The sequence below is a fragment of the Kogia breviceps genome, chromosome 2 (genome assembly GCF_026419965.1).
Source record: "Kogia breviceps isolate mKogBre1 chromosome 2, mKogBre1 haplotype 1, whole genome shotgun sequence".
In the NCBI taxonomy this organism is placed as follows: Eukaryota; Metazoa; Chordata; class Mammalia; order Artiodactyla; family Physeteridae; genus Kogia; species Kogia breviceps.
The window spans coordinates 169,271,803-169,298,696 of NC_081311.1; the positions used below are offsets into that span (position 1 = coordinate 169,271,803).

At 37.5% G+C, this 26,894-nt stretch overlaps 2 protein-coding genes across 3 annotated transcripts in view; both read right to left on the bottom strand.

Moving 5' to 3' along the window:
- Positions 1-18,871, bottom strand: part of ICA1L (islet cell autoantigen 1 like) — a 70,883-nt gene extending 52,012 nt beyond the window's left edge. The window contains exon 1 of one of the 2 annotated variants that reach the window (XM_059053452.2): positions 18,373-18,871. The gene's annotated coding sequence lies outside the window, so the exon portion shown is untranslated. Of the gene's footprint in view, positions 1-17,979; positions 18,221-18,372 lie in introns of those variants that run through there. The other variant, XM_067026590.1, reaches the window with a different exon arrangement.
- A 2,497-nt stretch (positions 18,872-21,368) lies between these two features.
- WDR12 (WD repeat domain 12) overlaps positions 21,369-26,894 on the bottom strand; it is a 33,147-nt gene continuing 27,621 nt past the window's right edge. The window contains exon 14 of the mRNA XM_067026601.1: positions 21,369-26,892. Coding sequence (XP_066882702.1) covers positions 26,815-26,892 — 78 coding nt within the window. The 3' untranslated portion in view covers positions 21,369-26,814. The remainder of the gene's footprint in view (positions 26,893-26,894) is intronic.

Here is a 26,894-nt window from a genome sequence, read left to right on the forward strand (position 1 = left end):
CTTCCAAAAACCTATAGGTTTCCAAGAACTAGTTAGGTACATAAAAAAGAATGTTGCTTATAAGAATGAAAACAGAAAAAGGTCATTAACAAAACAGAAAGTCGATACTGCAAACTGTATTTGCATTTCTAGTTACAATAAAATTTATTTTTTATAAGTAGTCTATACTTTTATTAATCCACATAATTTTAGTCTATAGAGAAGAGGTTACATTAAAAAATAGATGTTATTTTCTTAAAAAACTGGTATGCTTCAGGATTGTTATTTACTTTTTAGACTGACATATTATGAATTTACTATAGAGATATAATTTACTTATGCCACTTTAGTCATATCATTTCATAAAGAACATATGAGTAACATTTAAAATAGATTATTAAATTGAATTATCTGTAGTGAGGTGGATGGACCTAGAGTCTGTCATACAGAGTGAAGTAAGTCAGAAAGAGAAAAACAAATACTGTATGCTAACACATATATGTGGAAGCTAAAAAAAAAAAAAAAAAAAACGTTCTGAAGAACCTCGGGGCAGGACAGGAATAAAGACGCAGACGTAGAGAATGGACTTGAGGACACGCAGAGGGGGAAGGGGAAGCTGGGATGAAGTGAGAGAGTGGCATGGACATATATACACTACCAAATGTAAAACTGATAGCTAATGGGAAGCAGCCACATAGCACAGGGAGATCAGCTCTGTGCGTTGTGTCCACCTAGAGGGGTGGGATAGGGAGGGTGGGAGGGAGACGCAAGAGGGAGGAGATATGGAGATATATGTATATGTATAGTTGATTCACTTTGTTATAAAGCAGTGACTAACACACGATTGTAAAGCACTTATACTCCAATGAAGATGTTAAAAAAAATTTTTTTAATTAAAAAAAATAGATTATTAGATAATTAAAAGCTTTTCCACAGCAAAGGAAACCATCAACAAAACAAAAAGACAACCTTGGAATGAGAGAAAATATTTGCAAATGATGCGACCAACAAGGGGTTAACATCCAAAATATACAAACGGCTCATATAACTCAATATCAAAAAAACCAAACAATCCAATCAAAAAATGGCAGAATACCTGAATAGACATTTTTCCAAAGAAGACATACAGATGGGTAACAGGCACATGAAAAGATGCTCAACATTGCTAATTATTATAGAAATGGAAATCAAAACCACAATGAGGTGTCACCTCACACCAGTCAGAATGGTTACCATCAAAAAACTACAAATAAATTTTGGAGAGGATGTGGAGAAAAGGGAACCCTCGTACACTTTTGGTGGGAATGCAAATCAGTACAGTCATTACAGAAAGCAGTATGGCGGTTCCTTAGAAAGCTAAAAACTGACTACCATATGATCCAGCAATTCCACTCTTGGGTATATATCCGGAAAAAACAAAGACACTAATTCAAAAAGCTACATGCACCCCAATGTTCACAGCAGCACTATTTACAATAGCCAAGACATGGATGCAACCCGAGTGCTCATCAACAGATGACTGACTTAAGAAGATGTCACACACACACACACACACACACACACACACACACACACACACACACATACAGGAATATTACTCAGCCATAAAGAAAAATGAAATACTGCCATTTACTGCCATTTGCAACAACGTGGATAGACCTAGAGAATATTATGCTTAATGAAATAAGTCAGACAAATACTATACAATATCATTTATATGTGGAATCTAAAAAAAAATACAAATGATAGTATATACAAAACAGAAATAGACTTACAAACATAGAAAACAAACTTCTGGTTACCAAAGGGGAGAGGGAAGGGGGAGAGGGACAAATTAGGGGTATGGGATTCATGGATACAAACTACTATATAGAAAATAGATAAGCAACAAGGATTTACTGTATAGCACAAGGAATTAAACCTATTATCTTGTAATAACCTATAATAGAATATAAGCTACAAAAATACTGAATCACTATGCTGAAACTAACCTGAAGTTAACACAATATTGTAAACCAACTATACTTAAATAAATAAATCAAGCAGAGACTAACACACCATTGTAAAGCAACTATACTCCAATAAAGATGTTAAAAAAAAAGAAAAGAAGACTTGAAAAATGTTGATGAAAATCAATAAGACCATTCAAAATATAAACAATATATTAGAGAATAGGAAGTGAACTAGAGAAGAAAATATTTTATCTTTTTGAAAGAATGGCTGAAAAACTATATTTCAAAAGTTTTTGATAGTTTAAAGTATCACACTAAGTTCTTCTGTTAAGACGATATTAGGACTTCCCTGGTGGTGCAGTGGTCAAGAATCCGCTTGCCAATGCAGGGGACAGGGGTTCGAGCCCTGGCCTGGGAATATCCCACATGCCTCGGTGCAACTAAGCCCGTGCGCCACAACTACTGAGTCCGCGTACTGCAACTACTGAAGCCCGTGCTCCTACAGCCCGTGCTCCACAATAAGAGAAGCCACTGCAACGAGAGCCCTCGCACCTCAATGAAGAGTAGCCCCCACTCGCTGCAACTAGAGAAAGCCCACACAGCAACGAAGACTCAACACAGACAAAAATAAATTTTAAAAAATAAAAAAAAAATTTAAATGATATTAAAGCTAACTGCTTATAAAACTTGAGTATTGTATTTCCAACTTTACTGGAAATTTCAGGCCAACACCTCTCCCAATCCTCTGCCATGCTCAATGTTCCCAAGTGCAGAACCTCTCATTATATGAAGCTCAAATGGGATAACACATACAAAATTGCTTTTAAAAATATAAAGTTGTATATAATACATTATTACATACAGCCTCTCAGTAAACAAGAATGCATAGGATGTAAAACTTTAAAACCCTAAACTTTTTTTATTTGACTGACATAATTTTAAAACTCAACACTGAGAAAAACTTGAAAGAACTTGCCCTTTCAGGTATTAAAATATATTACAAGGGTGGCTTGTCAAAACTTCAGATCGACTACATGCACTTATCTGTGTTCCCTTCCCAAACCCACTAAAATAACAGTAAAGGTATAAAACAAAAAAGTTATTTATTAACTCATAAACATTGAGAAAATAAGCATAGTGACTAGAGCATATGCGAGATTTCAATAAATTTTTAGAAGAAGGCAGAGAAAGTAGTATCCTAAGCAACTAACTGAGGAATGCTAATGAGGAATGAGTCAATTACCCTGCAGAGTATCTGAAAGACTCAAGTTTCCAAGTGGATGGAGGATTCATTGAAGCCTGTATACAGCAGGCTGGACCCTGAGGCAACTCCCCACCCCCTTAATCTATGTCTCTCAATGGAAGCTGAAGAAATTAAACATGGAAAGCTCTGGTCTTTGGCAAGCAAACACAGCAGAGGGCTTGGCCTGAAAACAAAATGATTAAGTGAAAGTTTACATGCCGAATCACTGAATTTCAAGCTCTTTTCCCCTTCCTTACTCACCAGTAGCAAAGCACTACACACATACCTCTCCACTCCTCAGAGAAGACTGGAACATTCTTTTCTCTGAAAAAAATTAAAAGCTTCAGAGAAAAGGAGTACTTAATTTGGACATTCTAAAAGGATAGATCTTTGCCTTTTCACCCTAGGGCGAAACACCAGCTGACAAGCTCACTCCCACATACTAAGCCTCCAATTAGCTTTGTTATAATCTTAAATATAGAGAGCCAAAGATAGCCAGATATCTGAGGAAACTCTCCATCAAGAAAGACCTCTGACCTAAACCAACAACAACAAAAAAGAAAATATCTGAAAGGAAACAAAGACAATATGGGTCTTGGGGGCGGGGACAAAACAAAAAATAACTCTCTAACTAATATCCCTCAAATATTGTCTTATAAGATATTATCTTATCAGAGAGATAAGTAAAGCTACTGCTTTCATGAACAGACTATCCCTTAGAAAGGAATAATAAAGGAATAAAAAAGAATCATCATCATCGGGAAAAAAACAGAATAGTTGAAAATTTTAAAACATTAATAAAATGGTTGAAAAATATAAGAAATATATCAGAAAGTAGAACCATAAAAAAGTTAAGAAAATTAGGGACTTCCCTGGTGGGGCAGTGGTTAAGAATCTGCCTGCCAACGCAGGGGACACGGGTTTGATCCCTGGTCCAGGAAGATCCTACATGCCGCGAAGCAACTAAGCCTGTGCGCCACAACTACTGAGCCTGCGCTCTAAAGCCCGCGAGCCACAACCACTGAAGCCAACGCACCACAACTACAGAAGCCCGCGTACCTAGAGCCTGTGCTCTGCAACAACAGAAGCCACCAAAATGAGAAGCCTGCACACCACGACGAAGAGTAGCCCCTGCTCACCACAACTAGAGAGAGAAAGCCCCTGCGCAGCAACGAAGACCCAATGCAGCCAAAAATAAATAAATACATTAAAAAAATGTTAAGGTAATTCAAGATAGTCCTGGAAGTCTAATATTTGTCTAAAGAGTATTGTAAAGATTGACTAAGGGAAGAAATAATTGAAGAAAATTTCCTGTAACTGAAGGACAGAAATCTCCATACAAACAGAGATTTGCTCCAAAATGCATCATTGTAAACTTTCAGAAAAGCAGGGATAAAAAGATCCTGAGGGCTTCCCTTGTGGCGCAGTGGTTGAGAGTCCGCCTGCCGATGCAGGGGACGCGGGTTCGTGCAGTGGTCCGGGGGGATCCCACATGCCGCGGAGCGGCTGGGCTCGTGAGCCATGGCTGCTGAGCCTGCACGTCCGGAGCCTGTGCTCTGCAACGGGAGAGGCCACAACAGTGAGAGGCCCGCCTAGCACACACACACACACACACAAAAGATCCTGAAAGTTCTAAAAGATAAAAATTAGATCACATACAAAGCACTGGGAGTCAGAACAAGAGCAGATTTGTCAAAAGCAGCAATGCATGATGAGAAGAACTAAATCAAATCTGGGAAAGCAATGAAGGGAAGACCTAAGATGACAGCTACACAGAATAAGCAGCTCAAATTCAAGCAGGAAGAGTAATGACTCTAGAAAGCAGATCACTAGGAAACACAACTGATATGTTTGAGCATATTACTCATAGCCATATAGCAGAAATGTTAGAGCAATTGGGGAAAAAAAATCAATGGTTATTCAGAAAATTAGGTTAAAAAAAAGGCCAGTATTAATTCCAATAAAAAGGAAGGGAAATGATATTCAAAAAAAGGAGCAATGGTTATAGGGCACTAAACCAACTAAGTTGGTTTTTTTTCTTCCAGTTTTATATATATATAAATATATATGTGACATATATATGTGACTCACAGCACTGAATAAGTTTAAGGTGTACAGCATGATTTTACTTACATATATCGTGAAACAACTACCACAAGTTTAGCGAACATCCATCATCTCATGTAGAGACAAATTAAAGAAACAGAAAAAGGGCTTCCCTGGTGGCACAGTGGTTGAGAGTCCTCCTGCCGATGCAGGGGACACGGGTTTGTGTCCCGGTCCGGGAGGATCCCACGTGCCGTGGAGCGGCTGGGCCCGTGGGCCATGGCCGCTGAGCCTGCGCCTCCGGAGCCTGTGCTCCGCAGCGGGAGAGGCCATAGCAGTGAGAGGCCCGTGTACCGCAGGAAAAAAAAAAAAAAGAAACAGAAAAAGACTTTTCCTGGTGATGAGAACTCTTTAGGATTTACTCTTTTAATAGCTTTCAGACAGCATACAGCAGTGTTCATTTTATTTATAATGTTGTATACTACATTACTAGTACTTATTAATCTTATAACTGGAAGTTTGTAACTTTTGACTGCCTTCATCCCACTTCTCTCTCCCCACCCTCCACCTCTGGTAACCACAAACCTGATCTCTTTTTCTATGAATTTGTTTCCTTTTGAAGTATAATTGACCTACAGTACTATGTTACACACATTGTGATTTGCTATTTCTATACATTTCAAAATGATTACCATGATAAATCTAGTTACCATCCATCACCAAACAAAGACATTACATAATTATTGACTATATTCCCCACACTGTACATTTCATACCTGTGACATTTATTTTGCAACTGGAAATGTGTACCTCTTAATCTCCCTCACCTCCTTCATCTCTCCTCCACCCAAACCCCTCCCCTCTTGCAATCACCTACTTCTTCTCTGTATCTATGACTCTGTTTCTGTTTTGTTATGTTTGCAAATGGCAAGATTTCATTCTTTTTTATGGCTGAGTAATATTCCTGTGTGTGTGTGTGTGTGTGTGTGTGTGTGTGTGTGTGTGTGTACCATCTTGTTTATCCATTCATTTATTGAAGGGCACTAAGGCTACTTCCTGATCATGGCTATTGTAAATAATGCTGCAATGAACATAGGGGTGCATATATCTTTTTGAATTAGTGTTTTCGTTTTCTTCAGATAAATACCCGGAGTGGAACTGCTGGATCATATGGTAATTCTATTTTTAATTTTTTGAGGAATTACCTAAGTCCCTAATACTGTTTTCCATAGTGGCTGCACCAATTTACATTCCCACCAACAGTATACAAGGGTTCCCTTTTCTCCACATCCTCACCAACACTTGTTATTTTGATATCTCATTGTGGTTTTGATTTGCATTTCCCCTATAAGTAGTGATGTTGAACATCTTTTCATGTGCCTATAAAGCTGAAAGCATTTTCTCTAAGATCAGGAACAAGACAAGGATGCCCACTTTTGTCACTTTTATCCAACATAGTATTGGAATTCCTGGCCACAGTAATCAGAGAAGAAAGATAAATAAAAGGAATCCAAATCATTCCTGGGAAGGAGGAAGAAAAACTGTCACTGTTTACAGGTAACATGATATGATATATAGAAAATCCTAAATATACCATGACAAAACTATTAGAACTCATTAATGAATTTGGTAAAGTTGCAGGATACAAAATTAATATACAGAAATCTGTTGCATTTCTATACACTAACAAAGCACTATCTGAAAGAGAAATTAAGAAAATGATCCCATTTAGGGACTTCCCTGGTGGTCCAGTGGTAAAGAATCCACTTTCCAATGCAGGGGACGTGGGTTCGATCCCTGGTCAGGGAACTAAGATCCCACATGCCGTGGGGCAACTAAGCCCACATGCCAAAAGTACTGAGCTAGCATGCCTCAGTGAAAGAGCCTGTGTGCCACAAACTACAGAGCCCATGTGCTTTGGAGCCCACACGCCACAACTACAGAGCCCATACACCCTGGAGCCCGTACACCACAATTAGTGAGAGAAAAAACCCTCATGCCACAACTAGAGAGAAGCCTGCACACTGCAACGAAAGATCCCACACACCTCAATGAAGATCCTGTCTGCCGCAACTAAGACCCGATGCAGCCAAAAAAAAAGAAAGAAAATGATCCCATTTATAATCACATCAAAAAGAATAAAATACATAGAAATGAATCTGACTAAGGAGGTAAAAATCTGGTACTCAGAAAACTGTAAGATGCTGATGAAAGTAACCAAAGACTTCCCAAACAGATGGAAAGATAAACCATGCTCATGGATTAGAAGAATTAATATTATTAAAAAGACCATACTACTCAAGGAAATCTACAGATTCATTGCAATCTTAACAAAATACCAATGACATTTTTCACAGAACTATAATAATTCTAAAATTTGTATGTAAACGCAAAAGACCCTGCATAGCCAAAACAATCTTGGGAAAGAAGAACAAAGTTGGAGGTATCATGTGCCTTAATTTCAAACTATACTACAAAGCTACAGTCATTAAAGCAGTGTGGTATTGGCACTAAAACAGACACATAGATCAACAGAACAGAACACAGAGCCCAGAAATGAACCCACACTTACATGGGCAATTAATCTGACAAAGGAGGCAAGAATATAGACTGGGGAAAAGAGAGCCTCATCAATAAATAGTGCTAGGAAAACTGGAGTTATGTGCAAAAGAATCAAACTGGACTACTTTCTCAATGATACACAAAAATAAATTTAAAGAGTTAAATATAAGACCTGAAACCATAAAACTTCAGAAGAAAATATAGGCAGTATGATCTTTGACATCAGTCTCAGTAATATTTTTTTGACTAAGTTTTTAAAATACTCGTTAGTTCACAGTAACATAAACACTTACTTGATTTAATAAAAAACTGTAATATAGGGTTAGATTGTGGTGGTGAAGGAGAGCTAAGTCTTAGTAGATAATGTTTTAAATTAATAAATCAAAATGTAGCATATAAACATGTGATTTAGAAAATACCAGAGAAAACAAAAGGGTTGAAGGTACATGACACTGGAGATTGAACTGGAGCAGGATTGGAAGAACTGCTTTTAAACATTATAATCCTTTAATATTTGACTTTTAAAGGTCATGGACATGTACAACTTTAACAAAATGACAATTATCTTGAAAAAATAAGCCTGAATGTGAATCTTACTAATTAAAACAGAATGGTACTGGCACCAGAACCATAGAGCAGTGAAACAAATGAAAAGAAATCCACAAAGAGATAAGAAAATATAAAAGAATGTAGTGGTATGATCAATTTATTAATTTCCCATGGCTGCTATAACAAATTACCACAAACTTAGTGGCTTAAAAGGATAGAAGTTTATTATCTCATAGTTCTGGAGGCTGAAAGTCTGAAATCAAGGTGCTAGCAGGGCTGTACTTTCTGGGAGACTCTAGGGAAGAATACTTTCTTCCCTCTTCTATCTTCTAATGGCTGCTGGCAGTCCTTGGCTAATAGCAACATTACTCCAATCTCTGTCTCTGTCTTCACATCACCTTCTCCTCTGTGCATGTGTCTAATCTCCCTCTGTCTCTCTCCCTCTGTTTTAAGAAACAGTATGGACGTTTCTTAAAAAACTAAAAATAGAACTACCATATGACCCAGCAATTTCACTCCTGGGTATATATCAGAAAAAAAGAAAAACACTATCTGAAAAGAGACATGTACCCTCCAACATTCATAGCATCATTGTTTACAATTGCCAAGATATGGAAGCAACCTAAGTGTCTATCAACAGATGAATGGATAAAGAAAATGTGGTGTACATACAAACAATACTACTCAGCCATAAAAAATAATGAAATTTGTTATTTGCAACAACATGGATGGACTTGGAGGTTATTATGCTAAGTGAAATAAGTCAGACAGAGAAAGACAAATACTGTATGATATCACTTATAAGTAGAATCTAAAATAAAAGAAACTAGTGAATATAACAAAAAGGAAACAGACTCAGATACAGAGAACTAGTGGTTACCAGTGGAAAGAGGGAAGGGGAAAGGGGAAAAATAGGGGTAGGAGATTAAGAGGTATTTATAAAATAAAATATTTATTTATAAAATGAGCTACAAGGATATATTGTACAACACAGGAAATATAGCCAATGTTTTATAATAACTATAAGTGGAGTATAACCTTTAAAAATTGTTGTACACCTGTAACTTATATAATATTCTACATCAATTATATCTCAATAATATATAAAAAATAAATAAAACCCTCTATTCATTAAATCAGGTCCCCCATGGGGAAAAAATTGCCACATCTCATAGCACTGATGGCAGTGAGTAAATGTCAGATACAATGAAGTTTGCATCAGATTCAAAGAGGATGACCAAATTTCACATGCATCTCCTCTAGTCTGAAGCAGATTCGGTTTTGGCAAATAGATTAGGTCCTGAAGTGCAACTTGAATAATTAATCACTAACTTGAAAACATGAATTCTTAAAGGCATAGCAGTCAGATTTAAGGAAGAGGTAGGCAGTTTACTTGGTGTCTATTTCCCTATATTATCACAGGATAGCAAAGAAAACTACTGAAAAAAAGATCATTATGTTTAAGGTGGGGAATGCTTCATTTTAAGTTCTTCTGGTTTCTTTGAGGAGAAATTTTCTATAAATATTCCCAGCCTCTTGCCCTTTCTCCCCTACAGCAAGAAGCCTGACGGGTGAATTAACCATTCGTCCACATTTCTTGACTGGGTAGAGCTAATTTATCAAGTCATAAAATTAGTGAATTTAGTCCTTTTTTAACCTTTTACTCATCACTTGTGACCTAATCAGTGTGAGGCAAAAGTCTTAGGTAAGTGTGTCTATTATGAAGACCCAAACTTTCCCTTGAGTGGGCTCTTCCAGGTCTGGACTAGGGGACAGAAATATTAAAAGACCACTGACATGATACACATCCTCTAAGTTCTCTCAATAATAAAGCTGATATTTTATCTCCATTTGCCTAGGTCTTTGACTACATCTGAATTGGTTTCAATCTCAAGAGGGAACAAAAAGGTGAGAGGTATTATGTACTGGGATCCCTAAAACCTACAATGTCCAGGATATTTTTAATTTTCCCTGCCAAGGGGCAAGGCATGGCTGTAGAGAAACAGAAACAAAAAGCTGGTAGTCAACCTTGTATAGCAGACAAAAGTACCCTAGAAAAATCAGAGATATATCAGCATTGACCTGCCTCTGGAACCAGTGATTAACATATGCTGTGGGAAACTGCTTCAAGAGAGCATATGAAAACTGTCACCAAGAAGCCAGTTAAAGAAGAGATCATGATAATGTACCCAGTCACCTACCTATTCAGCCTCTAAGGCAGTTATTCCAAGGTACAGGGTTATATAAAACTACTTATACTACTCTTGGGCAAAAAGTAGGCCAAAATAGAACTGCCCCTTTCAACAATAAATAACATGAAAAATAAATAACATGAAAAAGTAGCACTATAAGAAAAGGAGGGACCATAACGTGAGAAAGAGAAAAATATATATAAATTTGAAAAATTGCTTCACAAAACAGGTTTAAAGAAAAACTGCTCTGCCTGTAGATAAATGGAATAATATTCCATAAAAGAGATTTTTTTTTTTTTTTTTTTTTGCGATACGCGGGCCTCTCCCGTTGCGGAGCACAGGCTCCGGACGCGCAGGCTCAGCGGCCATGGCTCATGGGCCCAGCTGCTCCGCGGCATGTGGGATCTTCCCGGACTGGGGCACGAACCCGTGTCCCCTGCATCGGCAGGCGGACTCTCAACCACTGCGCCACCAGGGAAGCCCAAGAGATTTTTTAAAAAAGAGCTGAAGGAAGCAAAAGATATAAAGAAAAAGAAGAGGAAAAAAATACCACAGAACTTGAAACTGCATTAGAAACGATTCCAAGTAGAATAGATACTTCAGAAAACTAAGTGAATAACATTGATGACAAGCCTGGGAAAATCAATCAGAATGAAGATTACAAGATAAAGGTGGTTAGATTCAAACAAAGTGGTTAGATGGAACAAAATGATGTATAGATTTGGAAGATAAACAATTGAGAGCTAACGTAAGAAATATTCTTAGAGAGAGACAGACATATGGAACAGCCAAAATATTCAAGAATATAAAGCTGAAAATTGAAAGGGTTCACCGTGTTCCAAGAAAAATTAATAGAGAATGATCAAGAATAAGACATGCTGGGGAATGTTGCTGAATTTTAAGGGTAAAGAAAGAATGCTACTAGCATCCAGACAGAAAGAGGGCCACCTACAAATTAGTTTATCCTGGCCTCAGGCATCTCCTCAGCCACATTAGAGAATGGATAAAAGTGAGACTGTACAGTACTAAGGGAAAAAGAATATAGCATGGAATTTTCTACATAGCTGAAATACAATTTTAATGGATATATTACATTCCATGTGTATGGATGTACAATAATCTACTTGACTGGTCTATTATTGATGGATATTTAGATTACTTCCAGAATTTTATTATTTCAAACCATGCTAAAATTAGTAAATATATATATTATTTAAAATACATGCAAGTATACCTATAAAATAAATTCCTGGAAGTATAAGGGCTGAATCAAAGGCTTTATGCATTTTAAATTGTTTTCATTTTGCTAAATTGTCCTCCATAGAGATTGTACCAGTTTTTATGCCCAGTACCAGTAATGTAGGAAAGTGCTTGTTCACTACAAGTCACCAATTTTCTGGTCTTTGCCAACCTTAGAGATAAAAAATTATTTTTAGGTAAAGGAATAATTTGTAATTATCATATTTCATCAATTGAAGATACCATCATTTGAAAAGTGAACCATTATTCTATGTACCTCTATATAAGAAAAAGGGCTACAAAGTAAACTGTGCTTTCAAATCATCAATCGTCAGATACATATTGGTAAAAAGTTCAGATTTCAGAGATGTGAAAATATGAACAGGTGCATCTTAGAATCAATAAAATATGGTATTTGAGTAAGGTTGAGTATCTAGACAAGGGTTTTTTAGATATATAAGAATCAGAAATATAGCACTCATGAGCCCCTCCTAAAATAAAACAACAAAACAAAAATTATTTGAAGCCACAATCCATACAAGTAAAATATATTTAAAAATCAAGAATTTATAAAATGGAGAAATGGGTTAGCAATGAGCATTTAATTCTGTTAAATCTAAATGTGATTATAACAAACAAAACAAATTATTTGTTATGACTGTTTAAATACATAATGTACACAATGTAAAAATAAGAAAAATTTGATAAAAATCATCTGTGACAAAAATTCCAGAACATACTGTTAAAATGTTAGTAAGAAGCAAGGTAAGTATGATAATTTTTCATCTTTCATGATAAAAAGGCATTTAATAAAATTTAACATCCCTTCTTGGTATCTTAAGAAGAAATTTTTCATAAAACAGGAATATATGGCTTCTACTTTAATAGGGGGCATACACACATACACACACACTCAAATGCACTATAGTACTTAATTATAAAACACAAGAGCATTCCCGTTAAAGCAAGGAACAATACCAAGGAAGGCCACCATTTTTCTATTACTTAGCATTGTTCTAGAAGTGCTAAACAATAGAATGAGACTAAAAAACATAATGGGGGATTAGTATAATTTTACACATGATGTGACAGTATACCTGGAACACTTAAAGCCATGCATTGAGAAGTTATTAGAAGCAATAAGATTTTTTAAGAAGGTAGCTGGTTATAAAATTAGTACATAAAACTGAGCAGTTTTCCTACTGATTTCCAAAAAAATAGTTAGAAAATATAATGCAAGAAAAAAATTTGTCCCTATTAAAATTCCTAAGAATAATTTCAATACCAAATAACTTATATGAAGAAAACTAAAAGCACTACTAAAATAGAAAGTTGACTTTAAAAAGCACAGAAACACCTTGTTTTTGGATAGGAAGACTCAATAAAGTAAAGAAGTCATTTGTTTCTAAATTAATCTATGCATGCAATATAATCTCAATCATTATTAAAATTTACAATTATTGGGCTTCCCTGGGGGCGCAGTGGTTAAGAATCCGTCTGCCAATGCAAGAGACATGGGTTCGAGCCCTGGTCCCAGAAGATCCCACATGCCGTGGAGCAACTAAGCCTGTGCGCCACAACTACTGAGCCTTTGTTCTGTGGCTCGTGAGCCACAACTACTGAAGCCCACGTACCTAGAGGCTATGCTCCGCAACAAGAGAAGCCACAGAAATGATAAGCCCGCGCACCACAATGAAGAGTAGCCCTCGCTCGCTGAACTAGAGAAAGCCCACGCACAGCAATGAAGACCCAATGCAGCCAAAAATAAATGAAAGAAAAGAAAATTTTTAAAAAGTTTCAAAAAAAATTGCAATTATTTTTATTTTTTGTGCATATTTTTAAAAATAAATTTATTTATTTATTTATTTACTTTGGGGTGTGTTGGGTCTTCATTTCTGTGCGAGGGCTTTCTCTAGTTGCAGCGAGCGGGGGCCGCTCTTCATCGCAGTGTGCGGGCCTCTCACTGTCACGGTCTCTCTTGTTGCGGAGCACAGGCTCCAGACGCACAGGCTCAGTAGTTGTGGCTCATGGGCCTAGTTGCTCCGTGGCATGTGGGATCTTCCCAAACCAGGGCTCGAACCCGTGTCCTCTGCATTGGCAGGCAGATTCTCAAACACTGTGCCACCAGGGAAGCCCACAATTATTTTTAAAATGACAAAGCAAGTCAAAAGTTCACTGGGCAAACAAAATATAAGAATAACCAGAAAAAAATCTGGAAAATAAGAGTAATAAAGGGATTTTTAAGTAATATTAATTAAATCAGTATTGTACTGGTATTCCACTTCTACTTCAGGAAGTTAAGAGAACTCCCATCCTAACAATGAGAATAAACTATTGATCGATAACCTACAAAATTATGTGTTTTCTTAAAGCCAATCAGAGAGCTAAGGATGTAAAAAAAAGCTAATGAACTAAAATCCAGAAAGTGAATAGTCTTGCCTAGGACTCATGACTCCTTTCATCTTTGGCAGAACAGTAGGAAGAGAAGGAAACTGCTTGACCAAAAAAAAAAAAAAAAAAGGACAAAAGACAAGTGAACTACATCTTTAAGTCCTGAAAAAAGTTGGCCAAGAATTCTATACCCAATAAAAATAGCCTTCAAAAAAGAAAGGAAAATAAAATTTCAGACAGATAAAATCTGTAAGACTATCCCACGCAGACCTACACTACTAAAAATCCTAAATACTCTTTAGGGTGAAGGAAAATGATAGTATATAGAAACTCAGTTCTACAGGAAGCAAGAGAGAAATCAAAAAGGGTAAATATATACTGATAAACACAAAGAAAGTTTCAAAAATATACATGTGCATCTTTAAATTTCACTAAAAGATTATTGATTCTTTAAAAATAAAAAATATAAAGCATATGTAGAAGTAAAATATATAACAGAAGAAAAGATAAAAAGATGATAATTGGAAGTCTAAGCTGTAATACTCTTACATTGTTCATGAAGTACTAGAATATATTTGAAAATAAGCTTTATAAATTCAAGATGCATATTGTGATCTCTAGCACAATCAATAAAAAAAATAACACAGGGCCTCCCTGGTGGCACAGTGGTTGAGAGTCTGCCCGCCGATGCAGGGGACGCGGGTTCGTGCCCCGGTCTGGGAGGATCCCACATGCCCTGGAGCGGCTGGGCCCATGAGACATGGCCGCTGAGCCTGCACGTCTGGAGCCTGTGGCTCTGCAATGGGAGAGGCCACAACAGTGAGAGGCCCGCGTACCACACACACACAAAAATAAATAAATAAAATAACACAAAGAGGCAAAACTAAAAAGTCAAGAGAGAAGAAGTAGAATATATTTTTAAAAACTCAATTTACTAGAAAGAAGGCAGGAAAGAGGACCAAAGAGTAAGTAGGAAAACAGAAAAAGAACACCAATATTTTGTGCTTAATTCAAACACAGAAAACAATTACAAAAACATAAGTGGATGATATAAATACTGTTAAAAGGCAGACTGTAAGACTAGATAACAAGTAGTATAACCCAACTATATGTAGTTTATAAGAAACACACATTAAACATAAATACAGATGAGTTAAAAGGAAAAGGATAAAAAAGATATGAGACAAACATTAAGCTTATATTAATATCAGACAAAACAGGATTCCAGGTAAAATGTATTTTCAGAGGTAAGATGACCATTTCATAATAACAAAAGGGTCAATTTATCAAAAAGACATAGCAATCTTAAATATGTATGTGATTAATAACAGAGCCACAAAATATGAGAAAAAAATTGACAGAACTAAAGGGAGAAACAGACAAATCTACAATCATAATTAGAGACTTAACACTCCCCCAGAGTAACTGACTGAATAAGGAGACATAAAACATGTGGAGATTTAAAAGATTTGAACAACACTCTCAACCAACCTGACTTAACTGACATTTATAGACCACTCCACCACCACCACCAGCTGAATACAATTTTTTTCCCCAATAGTAACTGGAACATTCACCAAGACAGACCTTAGGATAGGCAGAAAACAAACAAACAAAAAAACTCAATAAATTTAAAGGTTTCAAAATAGTGCAGAGTAGTCCTCTGACACCAACAACACTAATTTAGAAATCAATAGCAGTGATCTATCTAAAAAAGAAATTCCCAAATATTTGGAAGTAACGTAACACATCTAAATAAATAACAGGTGACAGAGAAATTTTAAAATATTTTAAACTAAATGATAATGAAAACACCCACATTTGTGGGATGCAGCTAAAGCATGCTTAGAAGAAAACTTATAGCTTTAAATACCTATCAACATATGAAAGTAAAAAAGTACAAAATCAATTATTTATACTTCCATTTTAAGAAATTAGAAAAAAAAATAGAAAAAAAAAGAGAGAAAAAAAAAAAGAAATTAGAAAAAGAGCACAGTAAACCCAAAGTAGAAGAAACAAAATAATAAAAATAAGAGTAGAAATCAGTGAAATAGAAAACAAGCAAATAGAGAAAATCAGTTGGTTCATTTGAAAAAATTACTAAAATTTACATGCTTCTAGCAAGATTAAGAAAAAAAAGAATAATATAAATGAGCAATATATAGTGGGCAGGAAGAGAATGGGTATGATACAAAAACAACTTTAGCTTTATTGGAAATGTTTTATTTCTTTATTTAAAAAATATTTGAAAGAAATATGACACAATGTGAACAGTTGTTAATGTTGGCTGTTGTAACTGTACTTATTGTGGTTATTCAGTTGTTGGGCTTTGGTTTTTTTTTTTTTAATCTAAACTAAATCCACACAAAAAAATTCTTTTAAAACCTAAAGTGCTATTTACAAATGAGTCTACAATAGGAAAATAATAATAATAATTACATAGAAGGTGAATATTGGATGCAAGAAGTTTGAAAAGTCTGACTTCAGAAAAAAGGAAAAAACCTAACAGATGAATGAAAAACAAACAAGGGAAAAAGGGAATAAGGATGTTATTAAATAACAAAAGCCAGTTCACATGAGGAAATCTTTCCAGTCACAGACATACTGAAAAGTCCTTCACACACCCCATCTGTTGTTGTTAAAGAATAAAAATTTAAAGGAGGCACAGTGAGTACTGAGAAAGGTAAACTATAAAGGAAAGGGAAAAAAATTTTAATATAGTATGTACCACACAATGAAATAAAGTTTGACAGCACAGTAGAACAAAACAATACTGTTTAATACCTGATATTTAATATTTTGATATTTTGCCCTAGTTCAGTCATTGGTATAAATTTTGTTTTATAATAAATATTTCTAATAAAAGTATGGCTTCCTAGTTTTTCCACCAGTCTTATGTTTGCAGTTTTTGCACTTTGGACTGGCTGATCTCTGAGCAACCACCTAACTCTAACATTAATTACTGGTAATTAGAACACTGTCTTGCACATAATTGTTTTAATGTCAAGATGTACAATCATTTTGCACTATTAAATAAACACAGAAATTTCAAAGAATACTGAGTACATTAGGCATACACAACGAATATAAAACGACTAAAAAGGTTGGTCATATAAAAATATATACATACCATTGGATGTTTATTTGGACGGTAAATGTATAATTAACTCCTACTAAAGGATGGGCACCTGTGGCTACTCCATAAATATTGATGTGAAGATGATTAAAGTAATATCACCTTACAGTACGTTGCCTGAGTCGTAACCAAATAAATCAATACATAAATACTTAGAAAAAAACCCAAACGATGGATAAACGTTATCTTCCCAATAAGCTATTTCACAGTGACCCATAGTTTATGATTGCTTTCATGCTCTGTGCATCAAGATCATCTATTACATGAAAAATAATCCCACACCCTCTACTGGCAAATCCACAGCATTGCGGGTTAGTTGCCAGGATGGATTTTTTTCCATCCTCCATCTTTCTCAGAGCATCAGGTATCTGACAGCTGACAGCATTTGGGCATCTGACCAGATGATCCAGTTTCCACGAGCCGGACCGGTGCGTGGCGCTGGGATAAAGGGCTCAAGCAAAGCAACGAGATTTGTGCGCGAAACCCTCGGGAGCTCGCGCCTTCTGCACTCTGTCTTAAACCGCACATTTACTTGTGTTTTGTTTTTACCCATTGCTAGCCATTTAGTTTGTAAGGAAGACATTCCCACTACAAAATAATAACATGAAAATAAGCACAACATAAAAAGGAGGTCAGCAGGAAAGCACCTAAAGGCCGTGAGCATCTGCTTCTAATGGAAGCGATCCGCACCTTCGAGAGAAATCACCCAAACAAGCCTCAGGCCCCTGCGCTCGTTCGCTCGCTACCCGTGGCGAGCGTGGGTGGAAGCTCCCTTCGGCCCGAGGGGACGCTGCCACGCCTAAAACTACTCTTGGCCCGTTCTGCCCAGGGTAAGCCCGGAGGAGCTCGGACAGGACCTCGTCCGGGAGGAGAGGCAGCAGGGGCCGGGGTCCCCAAGGGAACCAAGAAGGCCAGCGAAGCCCCCAGGGACCGCGTGCGCGCGCGGCGGGCACCTCCCGCCGCCCCTCCACCTTGGGGCGTAGCCATGGGAACCAAGGGTTTGACCTCCCAGCCTCCGCCGGGGAGGGCGCGGCCCTTCCTCCGCCCGGAGAGAGGGGGCCAGAGGAGGCCGCAGACACTCACCTCGACGCCGGAGCGCGACGCGCCGGTCCTCCGCCGCCTCGGGTCGCGTTCGGCAGCTCGGAGGTCAGTCCCGGCGCCCGTTTCCGCTGCCGCCGCTCGCGAGCCCTGCGCCGCTGCCGAGTCGCACCCGCAGCCGGTGCCCCTCCGCACCAGAGCGTGGAGGTGTCGGGCTCCGGCTGCGGGAGGCGGGAGATTTAAACCCCGCCCGCGCTGCCCTCGGCGCCCCGGCTCCGGCGTCCGCGTTCACTCCGTTCAGGCTCTCGGCCGGTTCTTAAAGAAACTCTGGACCCTCTCTGTTCCTCCTTTCCTGAATTCCTCTTCATTTAATGACAAACACCAAACCGGTCAGAACATCAGTATAAGGTACTGAGTGGGAGACCTCCGAGGCGTGGGGAAGTGGAGGGAATTCTCGGCTCCTCTTCTGAGTCCCGAGCCCGGAGCCCGGGTCCCCCGCCTCCTCCCAGCCCCACTGCACCTGCCGGGCGCAGGGCTGCCACCCCTCGGAGTACGGAAGCTTCTGAGCCTCGGTCATTCCTGAACTCTCGGGCGCTTCTCAGCACCAGTGGCCGCACGCGGTAAACGTTCATGTGCTGTATGTAACTCTTATTTTAAAGATTTAAAGAGGATTAAGTTAATAACTGTTAATTGCTGACCTCAAGTGCACATTTACATAACCATAATTTGTCATAAATGAATCTTCGAGTCAAAGGTAAAATTTGCACCGAAAAACCTCAGAAAAAAATTGGAAATAAGGCAAAAGTAAAATTATGTTATTGGTGGAAAATAATTTAATTAAACCCAAAGTGCTTTCTTTTTTATAAAATTTTTTATTTATTTAGGCTGTGACGCAGTCTTAGTTGCGGCACTGGGGAATCTTTGTTTCGGCATGTTTAGTTGCGGCATGTAGGATCTTTAGTTGCGGCACGTGGACTTCTTAGTTGCAGCATGTGAACTCCTAGTTGTGTCACGCATATGGGATCTAGTTCCCTGACCAGGGATTGAACCCTGGCCCCCTGCGCTGGGAGCACGGAGGCTTATCACTGGACCATCAGGGAAGTCCCCAAATGCTTTCTTTTTAAAGGTGACACAAAAATTATCAATTAAAACTTTACAAAATACGAATTAATCACAACTGTGACATATGGGCTAGCAAGGAAAAAAGCTTCGACGCTTGAGGTGGTAACTAAAGTCTATAACATGAAAGACATAAAGATGTGGTGAGATTCTAGAATATTATTACAAAGTATTTAACTTAAAGACCTGAAAAAAGCAGGTTTAGAATAGGGAAAAAGGTAGGCTATTTATGCTACAGAGTTAATTTGGACTGAAAATATTAAGTCTGTAGACCAGGAATGCTTACTCTGAGATATATGAGGTGTCAAGGTGGATACATGAAATAATATGCAAAATTTTGCCTTTTTTTTTTTTAGAGCAAAGAATCTAAGCTTTTCTCAGAGTCTCAAAGTCCAGATCCTTAAAAGGGTAAGAATTAGTATTTGGCAAATGATTGTTGTACTTCCTCAGATATTTCTTGACTCACTCATGCCAAGCTTGGTGTCCCTCTACTCTCAGATTCAACAACTGTACTGTATTGTAAGTACTTACCTGCCTGTCTCCCCCATTAGATGCTCCCTCTTATGCATTTCCATAGCCTGTCTTAGCCCAGTGCCTAATACACACTCGGTTCTGAATGAATGTTTATTCAATCAATAAATGAACAGAAAAAAGATAGTTAACCGACAACTGAAGTATACAGTATTAATTACCTAAAACAAATTATTCTAATATGGTAAGCAAGATGACTTCCCAATTGTTACTATGCACCATAGTGGGATATTTTAGGAAGTGCTTGTTCCAACAGGATGAAGTTTAACTCGATCTGAAGCAGAGAAAGGGCCTCCAAGGAACACAGCAGGAAGTCAGGGTAATGACTCTGGGGCTAGACCTGTTGGTTTTGTTCACTTAACTGGCGAAAATTACCGAGAGATATACAATGTCTCTGAGCCACATAATGTAGCATTTGCACATAATCACCTTCCTTCATAGGTCACTAAGAAAAGTGCGCAGGTAGGGGCACAGTATAGGAAAGGAGTCAGCAAACAAGGTAGAGCTACTGACACTCTTCCAGGGCAAGAATCAGGTCTTCTCACTCACGGTGTTGGATGGGTAGGAACTATTTAAATGGCATTGTATGAGTCTCTTAACAAATGAGGCAACTGCAGTAGTTAAAATTTAGTTTTTCTTAAAAAACCTTTTTTAGAAAATGAAAGGATTTAACACCATGAAAACACTTTATATGGAGGGTTTAATTTCATTAAGAAGTACAAACATTTAGAGAACTGCTGTTTAATATCCTGTCAACATATTATCAGATTTATCCTAGTATAAACAGTGTTTTCCTCCATTGTAGGCTTCCACAAGCTAACTAGAAAAGACCATTAAATGGCTTGGAATGTGGAGATCCGCAAATCTGGGATCCCAACCTGGAGTCCTGATTTCCTTAGAGCAATGATCTTTACTTTTATTTCTGCACCATCAAGCAAACCTCTGGTTAATATCCTAAATAAAACCTCAACTTATATTAGAAAGCATATTAATAATTCTACCCTTTTGTACTGTTTTAAGGATTAGGGATCTGTTAAACCTGATGTCATGGAGCCTGCTGTCATGGAAATAGCTCCATTTCTTCAAGGTGTTCCACTTACTTTGTAATTGATTTTTTAAAAAATTTTAATTTTATTTTTTTATACAGCAGGTTCTTATTAGTTATCCATTTTATACATATTAGTGTATACATGTCAATCCCAATTTCCCAATTCATCATCCCCCCCCCCCCCCCGGTAATCTGATTTTATCAAGCAAGTGGCAGTCAGAGTAGGGAGACGCTATCTTCCCAGGTGCTCATACTAGTAATTACTTAAACGTGACAAGGTAAGCGTGCTCGCTCTCCCATACTGCATTTTTGTTTGTTCAAGTAAGGCTAGAATTAGACAGTATTATTGAAGTGATTATTTTTTAATGTGAAATGTTACAACAGACATATAAAAAGTATTTCCTCCCCCTGAAACCACCATTGAACTTTATTTGGTATTAAGAAGTCCCAGGCATATGACTGTATGTAAAATTGTTTGACATGTTTCTAAACTTTCTATCAAATTGTACCTAACCAAGATCATTTCTCTGTAGTCTTTATTACTCAGAAGCATGTCTCCTATCTCTATCACCAATGGACTGTATACCTTCACATTAGATATTTAACTTGTTTGGGTTGTGCTTTCCTTTAATAACATGAATAACATGATAATTAAAATGATATGAATAACAGGATAATTTCTAAAGTTCCTTTCTGTTCATATACGATTCCTATATGAAAATACAGGAATGGATCTTTAAAGTACATATTTACATATTATTATGCTAATACATTTAGTGGTATACTAAAATTGAAATTAATTTTTAAGGCAAAAACCTGCAAAGCTGAACATAACATGGTAGTTTGGTACCAATAACTGCCACTTAAATTTATATATAAACTTTCTTTCATGTAGGCGAAGACATTTTCTTATTTATTCTTTGCATGTATAAAATCATTGTTCTCATGCATGACTGAAGAATAGGCAGAATGGTTAAGAGCTTGAGCTCTAGACTCAGATAAATCCAAATTCAGATTGTTACTCTGCCATTTTACTGGTTGCATGAAATCTGGTCAAATAACTTGACCTAACATATATATTCTTCTTCTTTAAAATAAAGATCTTTTATGGGAGTTCCCTGGTGGTCTAGTGGTTAGGACTCAGCGCTTTCACTGCCGTGGCTGGGGTTCAGTCCCTGGTGGGGGAACTAAGATCTTGCAAGCCACACAGCACGGCCAAATAAAATAAAATAAAATGTCAGATGATTGTTATGGGATAATTTTTTGTTTTTATAGACACTGCCATTAGATAATATACTTGCTCAAACCTGCGAACCAGTGGAACTAATAGCCAACGATAGCCAATCTAATTCTATTAAACCAAAAAACTCCTTTTCTACTAAGTTATATTAAAGATATATTTGGCTTATAGGACAAAATAACATTATTAATATGGTTACTACTAGAAGTCTGTGATAGTCAAAAAATGTCAGTATTAAAGTGACTTAAAAATTCCTGCTATTTTTATAGCTGGCAGTTTCTGATTAGCAAAGTTTGGGTATCACTTGTCTAATGAAACCTGATTCCAACTAGTGGCTTTTTAAATAAAAAAGATATTAATTGAATACTCTTGCACATGCATAGTGTTAAAGTGTCATTTTTTTCCCTTTTAAGAATAGGAGGTATGGTAGTACATCACAAAGATTAGTATTTCTCCTTATAAGCAACTGAATTTTCAAAACTATAATACATCAAAATAATTTTTATAGACAGATTTCAATGTTCTTATCAGAAATTCCCAGATAGTATATTTCATTTTGCAGTGTTGTTTGTTCAATTATGTGTATTTTATGTCAATTAATACTTTCATTTGTTCTTTCCCCCTGGTAATGCTAGGAAGCATTCCAATGTATTTTTATGCATTGTTGACAACAGTTCCAAAATGGTCATTCTAAATTCAAAGGAGAATATGAAAAAAAAAAAAAATTGGGCAGCTACTGAGTTAAGCTATTATAACATTTTATGTAGAATAAAAATCTTTTTTTAATGACAGTTAAGCTATTATAACATTTTATGTAGAATAAAAATCTTTTTAAAAAAATAAATTTATTTTTGGCTGCATTGGGTCTTTGTTGCTGTGCATGGGCTTTTCTCTAGTTGCGGCGAGTGGGGGCTATTTTTTATTGCTGTGCCCAGGCTTCTCCTTTTAGTGGCTTCTTTGCTGTGAAGCATGGGCTCTAGGCGCGCGGGCTTCAGTAGTAGTGGCACGTGGGCTTAGTAGTTGTGGCACGCAGGCTTAGTAGTTGTAGTTGTGGCTCACAGGCTCTAGAGCGCAGGCTCAGAAGCGGTGGCTCACGGGCTTAGTTGCTCCGCGGCATGTGGAATCTTCCGGGACCTGGGCTCGAACCCGTGTCCTCTGCATTGGCTGGTGCATTCTTAACCACTGTGCCACCAGGGAACTCCTAAAAATCTTAAGTAACTCAGATTTCTACCCTAATAATCTCTAGGTAATCGTAACAGCCAGGTTTTTGTTTTTTTCGTTTTCCAATATAAGATCATCATGTCTTAGATAAGACCTGGAAGGCCGCTTTATTTAAGAGGGAAACAAAATTAAACAGCATATGAAGAAATATTATGCTTTCTTCCTCACAGTATTTCTGAGCTATCACTTCTAATGCTTCTGTGCTGCTTCCCCTGCCAGAAATAACCTGCATCTTCACTTTCCCAACCAATTTTCTATCCAAACCTGGCTCAAATGTCACTCTTCTATATGCCTTTCTTGACAGCCAACTCGCTCCCCACCTTTCTACCTTAGATTTACATCTTTCTTTGCACATAGGATACTGTTGTAACCAATTTTTAACTGAACATCTCCCATGTGAGATGTGACCTTTTTGAAGGCAGTCTCCATATCTTACACATTTGGGTTTTTTTTTTTCCCTTTCCTCCACCCCAGCAGAGACCCTCCCTGTACATGGTGGTAAGTCAGCCTTATTCCTTGAACTGCCTTTTTCAGCAATTAGGGTACATTTTGAGCCTAATTTTAAAATTAGGAAGTTTGTTGTTAAACTGTAAGAAAAGGAATTTGAACAAGTATCAACAGGCTTATTAACTGCATTACTATGGCAAGACAGCATAAATAACCCTGTACTGGTCTGCAGGTCCTGAACTCTGTACTGTCTGGTTCCAAACATCTCCCAGCAATAGAAAAGCAGCTCCACTCATTTCCTGAAGCAAATCTTAGGAGCAAGTAAGTCCATGTAAGGCCCCTGTCTCTGGTGTGACTAAAATGGAGGAAAATGGACTATTGAAAGGGAGACTCCTACTTTTGAAGAAAAGATGGAGGATGGGAGGTAGGAGAGCACTGTTTTAAAAGGACTTAAGTATTCTAGGCTTCTGTTGGCCTCCCATGTTCTTCCTGTTTGGGGAATAAGATCTAATCACTTGTGTTACACAAAAAGAGAAGTTTGGTAGAGATCAATCATACAATCCTCTAACAGACTTAGACAGTAACGTTACATGCATCTCAAAGGAGAATACCTGAACCATGAATGTATCCTGCCTTGGAACCAGAGTTAAGAATAGGCTAAGGACCAGGACTTGATGCCACTTCCTTCTTTGTCTTTTATCTAATAAATAGGACTATTTACTTTAAGCACCTAGTGTATGCATACTACCTGTGAGCAGTCCAGGTTGGGTGAATTTAATAAAGTTATTTTAGGGCTTCCCCGGTGGTGCAGTGGTTGAGAGTCCGCCTGCTGATGCAGGGGACACGGGTTCGTGCCCTGGTCCGAGAGGATCCCACGTGCCGCAGAGCAGCTGGGCCCGTGAGCCATGGCCGCTGAGCCTGCGCGTCCGGAGCCTGTGCTCCACAACGGGAGAGGCCACAGCAGTGAGAGGCCCGTATACAGCAAAAAGAAAAAAAAAAAAAAAAAAGTCATTTTAAATAACTCTGCCCTTAAGATTCATTCAGGGACCATCCAGAACAGGAATATAAATTCATCTTTGTCCTTTGAAAGTTATATTTCTAGAGACTACAAATATGAAATCTACACAATTCTGCAGAAAATGGGAAAAACAGACTTCGTGTGTGAATTTTACAACTACCTTTATTCACTTCTTGGGCATTAAAATATTCCTGTCTTTTAAGAAATGATGTACCTGGAGCTCTGGCTCTTGTGAGCTACGATGACCATATCACAGAGGCAGAGAGAGCCCAGGCCCTAAGGAGTATATGGAAAAAAACCACTATACCAGCACTGGGCTGCCTCTGGACCTGTACATATGAGAGAACTAATCTTCCACCTGGTTTAATCCACTGTAAATCTGGCTCTCAATTGCAGCGAAGTCATGGCAGTTGTTTGCTAGACCTCTGTGATAGGAACCTCAACGTGAGATACATGGCATTAGAGTCTAATGATGAGACCAAACTGATTTTCCCATATATTACTTAGAGGCTGAGGTGCTCTGCTTAAGAAATACCAATCCATTAAAGTCACATTTTAAGACATTTACTTTAAATATTTTGTATATATGAATTTAGATAAACGCTAATGATAAAAAAATTTTAGAATATTTTTATCTAATACTGACTGAAAGGTTTTGTCTGAAGAATCTAATTCTTATCTATATACAAGGATAAGTGTGGGAGAGAGATTCCTGGTTACCATGAAATCTGTATGCTATTTTTAAAGGAGTCTGACTTACCTTTATTTTTTTTTAAATTGTTTTTGGCTGTACCATGCAGCTTGCCAGATCTTTAGTTCTCAGACTAGGGATTGAACCCAGGCCCCCAGCACTGGAGGTGCAGAGTCCTAACCACTGGACCTCCAGGGAATTCCTTGACTTATCTTTTTTTAAAAAAAGATTTTATTTATTTCTTTTTGGCTGCATCCAGTCTTACTTGCGGCATGCGGGATCTTTAGTTGCGGCATGCGGGCTCCTTTCTAGTTGTGGTGCGTGGGTTTTCTCTCTCTAGTTGTGGTACACAGGCTCCAGGGCACATGGGCTCTGTAGCTGTGGCGTGTGGGTTCCAGAGCACGTGGGCTCTGTAGTTTGTGGCATGCAGGCTCTCTAGTTGTGGCATACAAGCTCAGTAGTTGTGCGCAGGCTTAGTTCCCCTGTGGCGTGTGGGATCTTAGTTTCCCAACCAGGGATCGAACCCACGTCCCCTGCATTGGAAGGCGGATTCTTTATCACTGGACCACCAAGGAAGTCCCCTCCCTGACTTATCTTTAATACAAAGTACTTCACTTAAAACATTTCAACAAATTCTTAATTAACTGGCAATATCTACATGTTTTAATGTTCTGAATACCTACAAAGAACATTATTATAGTTAGACATAACTTATTTTACCAAACACAGATTGTATTTCTAATTTTTTCTCTATTAAAATTAGTTTTTTTAGATACTTTTTTTTTAAACAGCTAACTTTTAAAAAAGTGAAGTTTCTCCCTTAGAGATACAAATCCGAACAATTACTGAATTTTTAATAATGCTTTTATAGCATTTTAAAATCAAGTCTTAATTCAAACCAATACCTTTAAAAGATAAATTAAAAACTCAGTTTAATTTCAAGGGTTTTCATAAGGTAGAGAATGCAGGCCATGTTTTACATTTAATAAACATAACTTGTATAATAAATATAAAATAAAGAAAAAGACAGTGATAACTATCATCAAGGGTGAAATAGTATATAAACTTTAATCTAAAAGGCTGCTTCCTGCATCTGCATTGATGTAATCTGAGAATTCTCTATCAATTTCATTTACAGAAGGAATCTCTGTAGCCAAATTTATCATTCACTTTCATGCGCCCACATGGGAAGTCGTAGGTGAATATCTATAGGAATACAATTTATTGTCTGCTCCTCCACTCAGAAGTAACT